This window comes from Hevea brasiliensis, chromosome 1 (assembly GCF_030052815.1).
Source record: "Hevea brasiliensis isolate MT/VB/25A 57/8 chromosome 1, ASM3005281v1, whole genome shotgun sequence".
In the NCBI taxonomy this organism is placed as follows: domain Eukaryota; kingdom Viridiplantae; phylum Streptophyta; class Magnoliopsida; order Malpighiales; family Euphorbiaceae; genus Hevea; species Hevea brasiliensis.
The window spans coordinates 109,929,261-109,942,784 of NC_079493.1; the positions used below are offsets into that span (position 1 = coordinate 109,929,261).

At 30.6% G+C, this 13,524-nt stretch overlaps 1 protein-coding gene across 1 annotated transcript; it reads right to left on the minus strand.

Annotated features, from left to right (window-relative positions):
• Positions 1–668: 668 nt before the first annotated feature.
• Positions 669–10,021, minus strand: LOC110646492 (squalene synthase 1). The gene is given in 16 exon segments (XM_021799941.2): positions 669–910; positions 984–1,053; positions 1,243–1,288; positions 1,371–1,462; positions 2,038–2,126; positions 2,736–2,811; positions 4,052–4,198; positions 4,351–4,455; positions 4,561–4,704; positions 5,064–5,133; positions 5,719–5,794; positions 6,329–6,418; positions 7,836–7,853; positions 7,856–7,877; positions 9,407–9,483; positions 9,486–10,021. Coding segments are annotated over 15 exon segments (1,236 nt in total). The 5' UTR covers positions 9,601–10,021; the 3' UTR covers positions 669–910; position 984.
• Between the last annotated feature and the right edge of the window lie 3,503 nt (positions 10,022–13,524).

Sequence of the window (13,524 nt, forward strand, 5' to 3'; positions counted from 1 at the left end):
GGAACCACTCGATACCCACGCCGGCAATGGATACATGTATAAAGCGGTTGTGCAACATGAAGACTGCCACCAACCACTTCCCTATTTACAGCACTGCCTAAACACTCCAGTGCAAGAGCATATTGTGCCGGGTATGGTTGACTCCTCAAATGCAATCTGGTCCAACCCCAAATTTAATCCTTTCCAATCAGACTTAGAAATGACTGACTGCTTATTCAAATCATCACCTCCACCAGCCATATCCTGCTCATTCTTCCATTCATGTACATGATTATGTTCAACTCTTCATTCTCCCACTTAACCTTCCTTGGAGATTTGGAAGCCTTTTTGTTAGGCTGTATCACCTTGGCATCTTTTGATCGTTTATCCTAATGTGAATTTGCAGCCTTGGAACTGATAGATGACATTGAGGGTGTTTCGTTTGTCTACATTTCCTTAATACCATATGAAGCTTCATTTGAGTGGGGCACATAAAGAGCATGCTGCCGTGGGGGGAGCATGTACTCCACCCCACGTGCAGAGGATAGCTTCTTCCTTATTAACACTAATTTTTATATAATAATTAATTTAAAAATTCGCACAACGGGCAAATAACTAGTTTTTAAAAAAACATGTAAAGATGTTCCTAAGCAGCTGCTATCCGAACTCTTAACAAAAAATCACCAAACAAATCAAAGAAAATAAGCGTGTGGTATTAGCATCTTCAACATTTATTAAAATTTCTTTAACAGGATCTGCATGACAAAATGGAGTCCATAGGCATGGAGTACACCAAGACATTTTTATATTAGATACACACAGTGATACGTCATATGCAATGATCAGAAATCGAAGTTCCATGAAACAAATCACACACTCTAGTAGCTAGCCACCCATGTAAGTACACAGGAAGTTCAAGGGAGTTACCATCCTGCACAAACATAAAGTTGTCAGTAAAAACATTCTCTCAGAATAATAAACTAATTTCTCAATATATTACTTACTTTAGTTGCTTGCTTGGTTCCCAGAACGATAAGCGAAAATGATGGACAATATAATAACAAGTAGGATAATCTGCATCGAGTTTATGAAAGAAATTAGTAGATATTTTTTAAAACAAGTCATGCAATGGATACGTGTATCCAGATGTTTAAGAATGGATATGATTGAAAAAGAGAAAGAAAGAGAGGAGCAATTCCATTCAATTTAAAGAAAAACAAAGTTGAAAGACAAAAACTGGCTGATAATTTGACAGGTACTCACCAGAGCAGGATTATATCTTGGCTTGTTTCTAATAATATAAGATTTTCTGGCGGAACCAAGAAAGGAAAAATGTCAGCCAAATAAAAGAAGAAAAAACAGATCCAATGTTGATAGGACAGCTTGACAACCTTTTGTTTAGAAGTCCAGACTCCCTGCAAGTTTTTTGTATTGCTTCCACCCTGCTAAATGTCTTTTCTGCATTAGGATCACTCCTGTCAACCTGCAGTTGCCAAAGGCACATTTTCAATAAGCACATGTATCCTCAAGAAAATGTTGCAAAGAAACAGTGTTTCCACTTAGTGCAATGCTCAAAACACTTGTACCAAATATGTCTTGTAGCATATTAAAAATGTTGGCCTCATTTGCAAGTAAAACAATCTGGTAACCCATCAATCAGGCTAAAAAATGTCTAAACAAAATTTAAATAGATTGCAATTTTAACACAGAAATTTAAAACAAAGTCCACAATCACCGACTTGTATTAAACATGGTCAATTTGTAAGGTCCATTTCTTCATTGTCAATATGGAACATTCTAACAGTTAAAAAATGCATAGACATGATAATTCCCATAGATGAAAACATTGATAACACTGCTCCCATCTACAAAATTATTGTCTAAAAAGTCTCTTCAACATGTATTATGCAGAAACACTCTTATGGTTCAAATAAATAAAACCAACAAAATTGAAGTGGTATTGGATAAAGTATTAGATATTACAAAGTTAAAAATAACACTCCCAAACTAACTTGCTAAGCAGATATATCTTGTTTAGAATTAATGGAAGCATCATACCTTGGACTTGAGCGTACAGGAAAAGTCAAAGAAAGCACCATAGACATCAGCCATAGTTTTTGTTTGGTCGATGACTTTAGCAGTAAGACCTAGAAACAAACATGATTGAGTAAGGAATTTAACATCCGAGTCTTTTCTACTCGCATTTTTTTTTTGGTACATTGGAAAATAATTCAAAAATCCGAGTCTTTTCTGCTCTCAACTTAAAAAGAAGAATAGTTCAAAATCCTTCAAAGATGAGAGGGCAGCAGGGGCTGATGGCTCATAAATGCTCAAAATGGCCTGACATATACAAGTTGAAGCATGTTTGTTGCCTGGTAAGAAATTATCATATTCGTAGACAAAAGCACAAATGGTACATTAGGCATGGAAGTATGGTTCTAATATTGGATTATGAGATGACACCATTTCATGAAATGATATGGAATAAAATAAAACGAAAAAAATTGTCCCAAAATCTTCCTAAATAATTGGGAAATTAAATATATTGACATTAGGTGCTACATTGTTCTTTTTCAGAAATAATATTCTAGCTCTTTTAGATCTTTTTACAAAATAAGTTTCAGTTGTTTTACTATGCCTCAAACCCCTTGACAATAGCTTTTAGTAATTTTAATAGTTTTCTCTGCACATCTAAAATATAGTTCTGGTTTCAGCAGCCTAAAAAGCAAAAAAAGTAGTTCATAGATTAAACTTACCACGCCTCATTTTTACTACACCTCTGAATACTTCAATGTTGTTGTAGCATAGTGCTAGGGTTCCAATTGCCATGACCTAGCAATAGACATGTCAAATGAGAAGCATGCTTCCACAGAAACATCCATCATAATCATATGAGGAACAATTATGATAATATGACACATCAAATTCAAAACTAGGAACATACCAACATTTCATTATGTAAAAACACATTCATAAGAAGATGGAAGTGGCATCCATTAAAAAAAGTTGAGGGAAAGAAGATTCAGGTGGTTTGAACATGGGCATCATAGATCAGCAAGAGAAAAGATAAAGGGTATGCCTAGGATGACAGAGAGTGAGGTGGTAAAAGAGTATTTAGCGGCCGATATCTTTCTAAACATATAGCCCTTAACTAGGTAGAATGGAGGAAAAAATCCATATTGCCAACCTCAATTAATTTGGGATTAAAGCTAAGCTAAGTATGTATGTAATAAATTTAGATGAATGCATTCATGTGGATCTCATGAAAAAAGCAACTTAAGAAAAACCAGAAGAGACAGATACAATTTCAGAGAAGTATTACCGAGACAGTAACATCAAAATAAAAGAATAGAATGCTAAAGGTGGAAATGTAAATCTGATCACTACATTAAACAAGAAAACAAAATTTTGGAACTATCAAAGAGTTCTTAAGACAGATAGAAAAAGCTCATCCTAGTTAGCTACTAAGAAGGCAAGAAACTATCAAAGTAATACCGCTTTGAGCTTAATTAAAGGACATGACAGCTACTAAGTAAACTAATCATAAGTTCAGAACATGAAGTTTAATTTTCAAATCAGACGACAGCATAAGCAGTGATGTGATTTATTGGATTATTTATTGAAAGCCTTAGCAAGAAAAAAAAAATCCAAGAATTGTACAAGGCTGCATCTCAGATAATGCTAAGAAAAGCGCATTCATATCTCAGATGATGCTAAGAAATGGGCATTCATATCTCTTGCTTTTGTGGATGTAGACTTGTGGATGTCCCTAAATAGTACCCAGATTAACATAGTAGGTAAAATGTACACAAAGGATCATCTTGAATTATTTCATCTCTTATTTTTTTCAAGTCACAATAATATAATAAACAAGCAGCAAAAGGGTGCAAAAAGATTTGCAAATTTTTGCAAAATCTATATTCATCTGAGGATTAAACAGGAATTCAAGTGTCAAGTTCAAAATTTTGTTTATTAGTCACATTAAAACAAGCAAACGACATAGCAAGATATGCAAGCTGATAACAAGACATGAGACCACCATTTTCAAAGATCAGTAGAATATATTTCACACCTGAGGGATGGCACAAAATCGAAATATAGCGGGATCTCGCAATGCAGACATGTATGTCAAGCAATCATCCACATGAATCAAAGCATTAGTAATCATATCATTCAAGCATTGCACTGCCTTGACTGAGTTCTCTTCATCTTTCAAGTCCTGAGAAGCAAAACAAGAAATGGAGGGAAAATGGCCTATCAGAACAGGTATGCTAACAAATAAGGTGCAAGTCATTGCCATTCAATGACAAAATGACAACCAAGAATACTAGTATTGGAAGAATTGAGACAAGAAATGGAAAATAAACAAACCTCGAGTTTGTTAACATATTTACTCCAGGTCTGACGAGGCCAAAACATGCGTGACTTAGGGATCTCATTTATATCCTCCAAATAATCTCTAATAATGTTTGTTTTCTGTGTTTTATCAAATGAAGAACATATGGTATTAGAATCAAATATGAAGACAAAGTTAAGAGACTGCACGTGAAGCACAGGTTACTTCATGCATCATAACAATACCTGAAGAAATAAACCCATTGAGTTGGAGAGGACATCTGGTGCCAAATCTTCTGATCCAGAGGCATGGAAAAGTTTGGACAGGCCTAGTCCAACAAGTCCAGCTACATAATGGCAATATTCATCATAGTCATCAACTGTTTCCACCTGCAAGATAAGAAGTTTAATGGCATCACATAGAAATTTTACCTATCTGCACCATGAAAAGATAACGACAATATTCATGCTCTGAAGCTTATGCAATTTGCATAAAACATAACTAGCCTCAAATACTTCAAAACCACAGATCTGATTACCATGATGCATGTTAATGGGTTCACTATGGTCCAGATTATATGACTGAATAATCACGTCTGACATCACAACAGATGCACTGTACATATGCTTGGTTGCACAAAAATTTGTATTATATATCATTAGAATTAATAGTGATTCCCAGAGAACATTTTTCAGTTAGTTATCTAATCATGCAGTACCCTTACATGATAAAATTTCATCCCACTAACCTCCTTGCATATGAATTTAGCCATTCCTGCACCCATTCTTTTTGTAATATCCTCGATTGCCTCCTGATAACTAAAGAAGAAATTGAACTCTCTAAGTCATTTATAGAAGAAAAAGAATATAAAGAATATTCACAAATAAGTTTTAGATGCATCAAGTTGCTAAACCATAAATTACATCACATAGACTCCAAATAGATTACAAGACATGGTATTGTGAAAATTAACCCTCCTGTAAGTCTTAAATAAGGTTTAGTATTCTTTTCTTTAAAAAAATAACCTATTAAAATCTTCAATAACCCAGAATAGACTTATCCATGTTAAGAGAACCATATGCTTGGTAAATGGCTTGGGCAGATTCTCATCATTAAATTGGTTGCAATATATTTTCTAACAGTTTCCTTGAAGTGAGACATCACTACATTACCAGAGAAGTTCTTAGAAGTTAACTTGTTCAAAAAAATAAGCCATAGGATAATTCTTACAACAGAAACTAAAAATAAGATGTGGAAAGGTGAGGAAAATGGTAAAGATACAACTATCTATCATATCATGGTTAGAAACCATAAAGGAGTCAAGAACAAAAGGATATATCTTCAAATTTATAGAAGGTCCCTTCAATAAGGTGCACCAGGAAAGATACAGGAAGTAAAGGAACCTTTTCCCAAGCTCTAGAAAGGCAGTTGAAACATGATGAAACTGGTCCATGAGAACTTTGTAGTCCTTAGTACCACCTAACACAAAAGAAATAATCAAATTAAAGTAAGCACATATTTTTATTAACATGTGAAGCATTAAACATAAATTCCATATAACCATGGTCTCTTATGGCTAAACTTCAGAAGCTTTCTTCAAGAGATAAAGGAACTTGGAGATTTTCTAAGACTAAATTATCATAAAAAGAAAAAGAAGTAAAACAGTTTTAAGCACAGTGTTCAAGCTCTTAACCATGATGAATCATCTGTTAATATGGTAATTCTAGCGAGAAAATATGGTTTTACAGAAAAAAAGAAACAAACTTAAGGAAAAATGAATAAATATATGCTATACATCACAAAATGATTGAATAGAAGATTTAGAATTAATCATGATTAAACTGGTATGCACATCCAGCAATATATGCCAGGAATGTGTCAATTAAGAAAATATGTGCTACAAGTGCAGTAAAACAATATTGTCAAACCAATTTTGGCAACTGAATATATCCAATCTAGTGCTCTCCATTTTGTAGAATGCAGGAAAATCATAAGTGAGATTTTAATACTCACAAGAAAAATGCCACTCGCAATCATATATATGACGGTGAAAAGCTATCAGAATAGGCACCTTCACATCTGTAGGTATGCTTGTATCATCCTCTGTAAAGAAATCATGAGAACAATTAAATAGGAAAAGTTGCATCAACTTTAGACAATAGTATCAAGAATAAAATATTAGAGGACCTTCTTATACAATGATTGAGTTTGTCTACCTAGTACTCTTTACCATAGTTACCTAGAACATTGTACGCCTTGGATCGTGGTACCAGTACGGGTACGTGGTACTCCAGTTATCTAAATATAGGGTATGTAGGGGAACACCTAGTTCATACATTAATTCGGTACACAGTACGCAAATTATATCAATTTTATTCGTGGTACGTGAATTACATTAATTAACATAATTTCTAAGCCTAAAAATACTAAATAAAATAATAATTTTCTTTTATTTTTCTTAATTTTATAATTTTTTATGATATATACATTTTATAAGATTAATATTAGTAAAAGAAATAATAAGTTAAGCCCATAATTATAGGCCTTATAATAATATCAAGATGGGTTTTAATTGTAACTTAGGTTTACATAAAGATAAGCCCAAAATTTGAAACATAATAATGAGGTGGACTTTTGTTGTTGGTCTTATAACTTAGTCTTCAAACAATGTGCCTTACAACCAGGCTTCTATTATAACTTAGGCTTCTTCTATTGAAAAAACAAAAATATCAGCTTATCACATCTTGTCCTGTTCTTCGCTGACTATTCTTCTTCTTTTAGATGCAGAGAATGCACCTCTTATTCTTCCTTTGACGATGCTTGTAGAGACTTCTTCTTCTTCTTCTTCTTCTTCTTGTTGTTGCAATGGGATTGCTTGATTTGGCAACCTAGATCGCATCCCCAAGCGATTTGGGACAAAAACATCCCACGAATTGGGATGCGAGACCCAAAGGGGACTGACAAATCTGACAACTATGCTCTCTACCAGTGACCTGTCCAATTTCCTCTTATTTTTATTTTTTCCAAATTTTTGCATAGGACCTAAAATTTCAAACCCTCTCACTCACCCATCAGCCCAAAAAAAAAAAAAAAAAAAGGAAAACCTATATTTCTCTTCTCTATCTTTTCAAACCCTCCACATGGCAGCTTGATTGCATTTTCATAAGATCCATCTTTTTAAATGTAAAACTAAAATATTATCTCAGATGCAACAAGTGGCATTCATTGCAAGCAGAAATTTGTTAAAAGGCGTTTGAAATGTAACCAAGCTTCCTATTTGCCTATAAATCCAGGACTGACACAAATTCTCATGCTCAAAATGCAAAGATAAAAAAGTGACTTCATCCGGTTTCAAACCAACCTACACTAGCTTATACATGCTCCCAACTTAAAATCCTTGTGAACATTTAGTAAAAAAGATATATTGCTAAAGATAGCAACTTCAACTGCAATTTGGCAACTGATGATGTAAGAAAATACGCAACTTGTAAGGTTAAAGATAATAGAGACAGAGACAAACCAACAGTATCAAGGGCTCAAGAACTAAATAGAATATGCATACCTGCAAAACACAAAAAGCAACTGGAAATTAGAAATCATTTATGCAATAAGATACAGTAAACACATTATTTGGTAACAATATCTCACAACAAACAATAACAACAACAACAACAACAATAATAATAATAATAAAGTTGAGAGAGGAAGTACTATTCTGTAGTACATGCTTATTAGAAATCAAAGCTGGATAGTAGAACCCATAGAAAAAAGCAAGTAGAATGCTACAACTTATAAGTTCCGAGGCCACATGAAAAGCATTTTATGCTAGAAACATAAAGGATGTTCTGTCCTGTTATTCTACATGTCAAGTGATTATACTAATTCATATAGTTAAAACACTTTCCAAATATTAACTCACAATTCACAGAAGTTTAGCAACATAAAGCAATCAACCAGCTGCATAGACCGACTGGCGATAGCTAAAATGAAATATTAAAAAAAAAATAGTTTCACAAATAATATATGTTCATAATTCTTTCCCAAAGAAAAAAAATCCTAAGCAGAAGCGCTTGATTCATATCCTCAAATATAGTTCATAAAACAAGATGCAGATAAACAATGACCCATGCAACCAGACTTTAAGTTGATCATCCAAAAAAGAAAAAAAAAGAGCTCTGCCTTAATCTCATTCTAGTTGGGGTCAGATTTATGGATCCTTTTCCTCCATTGTTCTCAGTTTAGAGACTCAATAACAACATTATATTCAGATTAAATATACAGTACAGAACACAACATCCATATTCCAAAAGAATCATCAATTGCAAAGCACCCAACATGTAAAACCCACAACATCACTCTCAACATCTAAAAAACAAAAGCTCACAGTACTTCAAGCTGTCAGGCAGATTTTGCTCATACTCTAAAAGCTATTCAATATTAAAGAAGTGGAAGACATTTACACCAATAAATTATTTTGCTAACTGTTTCTGGAACGATTTTCTGAAATTTGTTTTCAAGTCCTTCCTGTTTTAATAACATGAAAATGTTGTCTTCCAGTTACAAGTGATTTCAAAATTTCCCCAAGTGATTTCCAAAATTGTGTAGAAATAACTCTAATAAGAAAACTTGAAAAAAAAAAAAAAAAAAAAAATACTCCACAAATAATTCAACAACTCCGGCATCCAAAAGAAAAATTGGTACAGTGAACAAAAATAGGCCACAAATCCCATCAATCATAAGAATCAGAAAAACAATAATAGCTCTGCCTAACTTTCTCTTTCCCTGTGTGTTTATACATCTACCCATGAAACTTAACCACAAAAAATCCTTGCAAATTTCCCAATATCCAAAACGAATACAGCCTACACTGATGAAAAGGTCCAGAACCAATCCATAGCAGGTGAAGATCATTAACAGTCGCAACTGTAAAATTTAATCGTAGAACCTGAATTTCTTCCAGTAACTCAAAAAATCTCAATAACCCACCAATGCAATCCCCAAATAACAAACTTAACACAAACAATTACACAGAAGAAATGCATGCATAGATTGGCATACAGTTTTTTAAAAAATAAAACAGTCAAAACTCACAGCGTTACGAAGCTGAGGACCAAGCTGCTGAATGACTAGAGCAAAGCTACGAGAGACCTTGTGAAGCATGGAGTAACAAAACCCCAGTGAGGTTCTGGTGGGATCTGCTTCTCTGCATGCCTCACGGCCATTTTCAACTTCAAAAGCGGGTAAAAATCATCTGGGTGTTTCAAAATGGCTCCCAAACTTCCCATTATGACCAGATCCCTTGAGAAACGAAATGGGATACGGAAAAGGATTTTGATTCCCAATCGAGTTTTACAGGGCAATTAAGTGAATGGGTTTTTATAGGAGAAGAAGATGGGCAAGGACTAAATAAAGGATTCAACTATGAATTACCCTCAAAAGTTGTTGGTTTGGCAAATTGGCTGACATTCAAGAAAATATTTTGTATAAGTTGGTAAAATCCACAAGCAAGGATAATTTGCTGCTTGAAAGCGACCCATAGCTCTGAACTACACAAGCAAAAGCCATGGTGTGGAATATTAATGGCTTTTAAAAAAAAATTGAAAATATATTTGCGAAGCCAGTCGCGAGGGACATATGTCGGACTTTTTCTTTGGTAAAATGGTGCTCTTGCTCTGAACTACACAAGTAGAAGTCATGGTGAAAATAGCAAAATGGCAACGGCCTTTTCACAGGAAAAGGATAAGAAAATTGGAAAAAAAAAAAGGGTAACTTTTTTGTTTTGTTGGGAAAAAAAAGGAAATTAAAAATTCAATTTGTATGATAAGGAAGAAGAAAAAAAAATTGTGATAATTTATGTGAGATAACTTTTAATTATTATTTTTTAAAATAATGTTAATTTTTTTTTCAAATAATTATTTTTTAATATAATTTTATTTATTTAATATAAACATAATAATAAAAATTAAACAATTTTTTACTTACTTTTTCTTATTAAAACATAAAAATAAATAAATTACTTAATTTACTTTCCTTTTCTTATAAAAATATTTACAAAAAAATAATAAATTTTCATTCTATTGAGACTTTAATTTCATTATGATTTCATTTACTTTTTCTTACTTAGCTTTCATTTTTATAAAACAACCCTATCGGTCTGATAGCTATGAGAAATTATAATATAAAAAAATATAATATATTTTATATTTTTAAAATTTTAATTATTTTTTAAAATATAAAAATTAAATTATATATATATGAGAGAAAATAAATATATATTTCAGAAATACTAACATAAATTTTAAATATTTTTAAATTAAATTTGATAATTAATGTGAAATAAGAGTTTTTATAAGATTTTAAAATCATGTATTTACAAAAGTTCATATTTTTTAAAAGTAAACTTTTTTTAGAGGTTTTTATAAATCTCCATTTAATTTCTCTTTAAAATTTTTAAAATTTGTTTAAAAAATTTTATTTTTCCAAAAAAAATAAAAATTTTAAAAATAATGAAAAATTTTATGTTAAAAATCCTTGGCTTCCTCTAAAATAAAGTATTCATTTTATTGATTTTGGTTAAATTAAAATTTAATGAATAAAAATTATAAAATATAATGAATAAAAGTATTCATATTATTTATAAAACATAATTAAATATCTTAAAATAATAAAAAAAATCAATAAAATCAGTGATATTGTAATGATATCCGGACACGTGAACTTACAGTCACAATCAATTATATTAGGGAGAGAAAGCAATCATTTATTTTAATAATTTAAAATATTAAAATAAAGTCAAAAATATTAATTAAAACATTTTTATTTAAAGCATCGTTTGCAGGTAGGTGAATGGCCAAATCATAAATAAAAGTTGACTCTATCTTCCATGATATGATCCTGTGACGTTTTCTTTCATCACGCGTTTAGGTGATAACCCATTCCTTAATATTTAATATCAGTGGTTGAAAGCCTAATTGCATTTTTTTTTTAAGAAGACTTTGTTGATTGCTTTTTTATAATTTTAAATATAGATAATCCCTTTATCTCAAAAACATAATCTACTTTGCTTTTTGCATATGGATTAAGGATTTTAGTTATTATAGTTTAAATTTTTTTTTCACATTTTTTTCTCTTTATGCCCCTAATTCAAATTGTTTGCCGAAGTAATATTGCTTAAACTGCATTAAATATACGATCAATATAAAAAATTACTGTTATAAGTTAGAGCATCAATTTGATCTTCCTTTTTAGGCGGTGATTTACATCAATGTGCCTTTAATTGAAATCTTAAAACTTCTCATTTATAAAATCAGAATATAAAGAAGTTAAAGTAGCATTCAAGTGATGATAACTTAAAAAAACATGAAATCAATTAGGGTTGTGCAGTTTTCAGTGTGAACTGAAAAATCAAACCAAACCGAGCCATTTCAGTTCAATCGGTTTGAAAATTTGAACATATTCGGTTTTCTATTCATTTAGGTTTTTTATCGGTTAAAACCAATTAAACTGAATAGTGAAATAGCTCAAATAAATTTTCAGCCCAATATACATAACCTGGCCCAAAATGCATAACCCGGCTCAAGATGCATAACCCAGCCCAAAAAAAATAAAATTCTAATATTTTTAGTTTAATACAACGGAACCGAACTGATATTTTTCAATTTGATTAGGTTTGATTCTTCTTAGGTGATCGGTTCAATTCGATTTATATTTTTAAGTGATTCGATTTTTTAATTTTTGGTATTTGATTCGATTCGAAATCGAACCGACCGAATACTCTCTCCTAAAATCAACAATAAATTTTATTGTCTTTTATGTTGTGATCAAAATTGACAATAAATTATTTACTGCACTCCACTTTCTTAAAAAAATGTAAATGTCATTAATTGTTATAAAATATAATTATATGACGGTATAATTGTAAACTCAAAAAAATACATATTTTTAAAAAAGAAAAGGATGACAATAGAGAAAATATAGACTATTTTTTTTTGGAACAGAGTGAGTATTATTATTTAATATATTATTAAAGACCTATTTGGTATTATAATTAAAATATCTAAAATTTTTTTTTTCTTGAAAAATAATTTTAACCTTCCAACTTTAATACTAAACAGATAATAAATAAGTTCTTGTTAAATAAAATGATACTATAACACTTTAAAAATTTTAAAAAGTAACTATAAAAATTATCCATTAACTAAATTTTATTGATAATTACCTATGCTTTTTACCAATGACAATACTGACCAATTATCGATGAAACTTTTACCTAAACATAGAGTACTAAAACTTATTAATTATTTATTGCTTCTTTGAGAGAAATCTCATTGAATTTTGAAGATGTTTAAATTTAGCTTGTATTTAATATAAATTTAATTCCACATGAAGATAATTTTATAATAATTAAATTAAATATTTATATATTTTAAAATTAAATATTTAATTTAATAATTATTAATTTCTTTCTCATGCAACATTGGTTTTATAATAGTAGCACCCTTAAATTTAACATTTAAAACTTCTTTTGGTGGTTGTACAGGCGTCAAGCAAAATTAATGGAAGCTCATTTATTTTCTTTGATATGCAAACACAAACGTCCTTTTCAAATTGGAGCCATTAAAATTGATATGAGTGAATTTTGAGAGTTTGAATTTGACAATTTCACAAATCTTTAATTTATATTTTAAGATTTTTCTTGTCTTTATTTTGGACTTATTATTATTAGTTTAGTATGTTACTTTCTCCCTCGTATGGGGTGAGTATTAAGTTCAAACAAAATCGAACTGAATTAAATTATGAAAATCGAATTATATATTTTAGAAATCGAATCAAATCGAAATAGATGAAAAACTGAATTAAACCAAACCACTCTATTTTAGTTCAGTTCTGTTTAAACATATCAGTTTTGATTTTTTATTAATTTTTTAATTTAAACTTAATTTTCAAGTTATTTGGTCTAATTTTAACATTGATTTGAACACAATAACTATTAATCAATGAAATTGAATATATATATAATTCATAAAATTCTCATAAAAATAAATCAATTCAAAATCATCATTCGATTTGAATATATAAAATACTATTTAGTTCGGTTTAATCGTTTTTTTTTTTTCAAAATCAAATTGAACTGAAATAACTGAAATTTTTATAATATAAAACCAAACCGAACCGAATTATTTTAAAAACCGAACCAAATTTTCAAATTA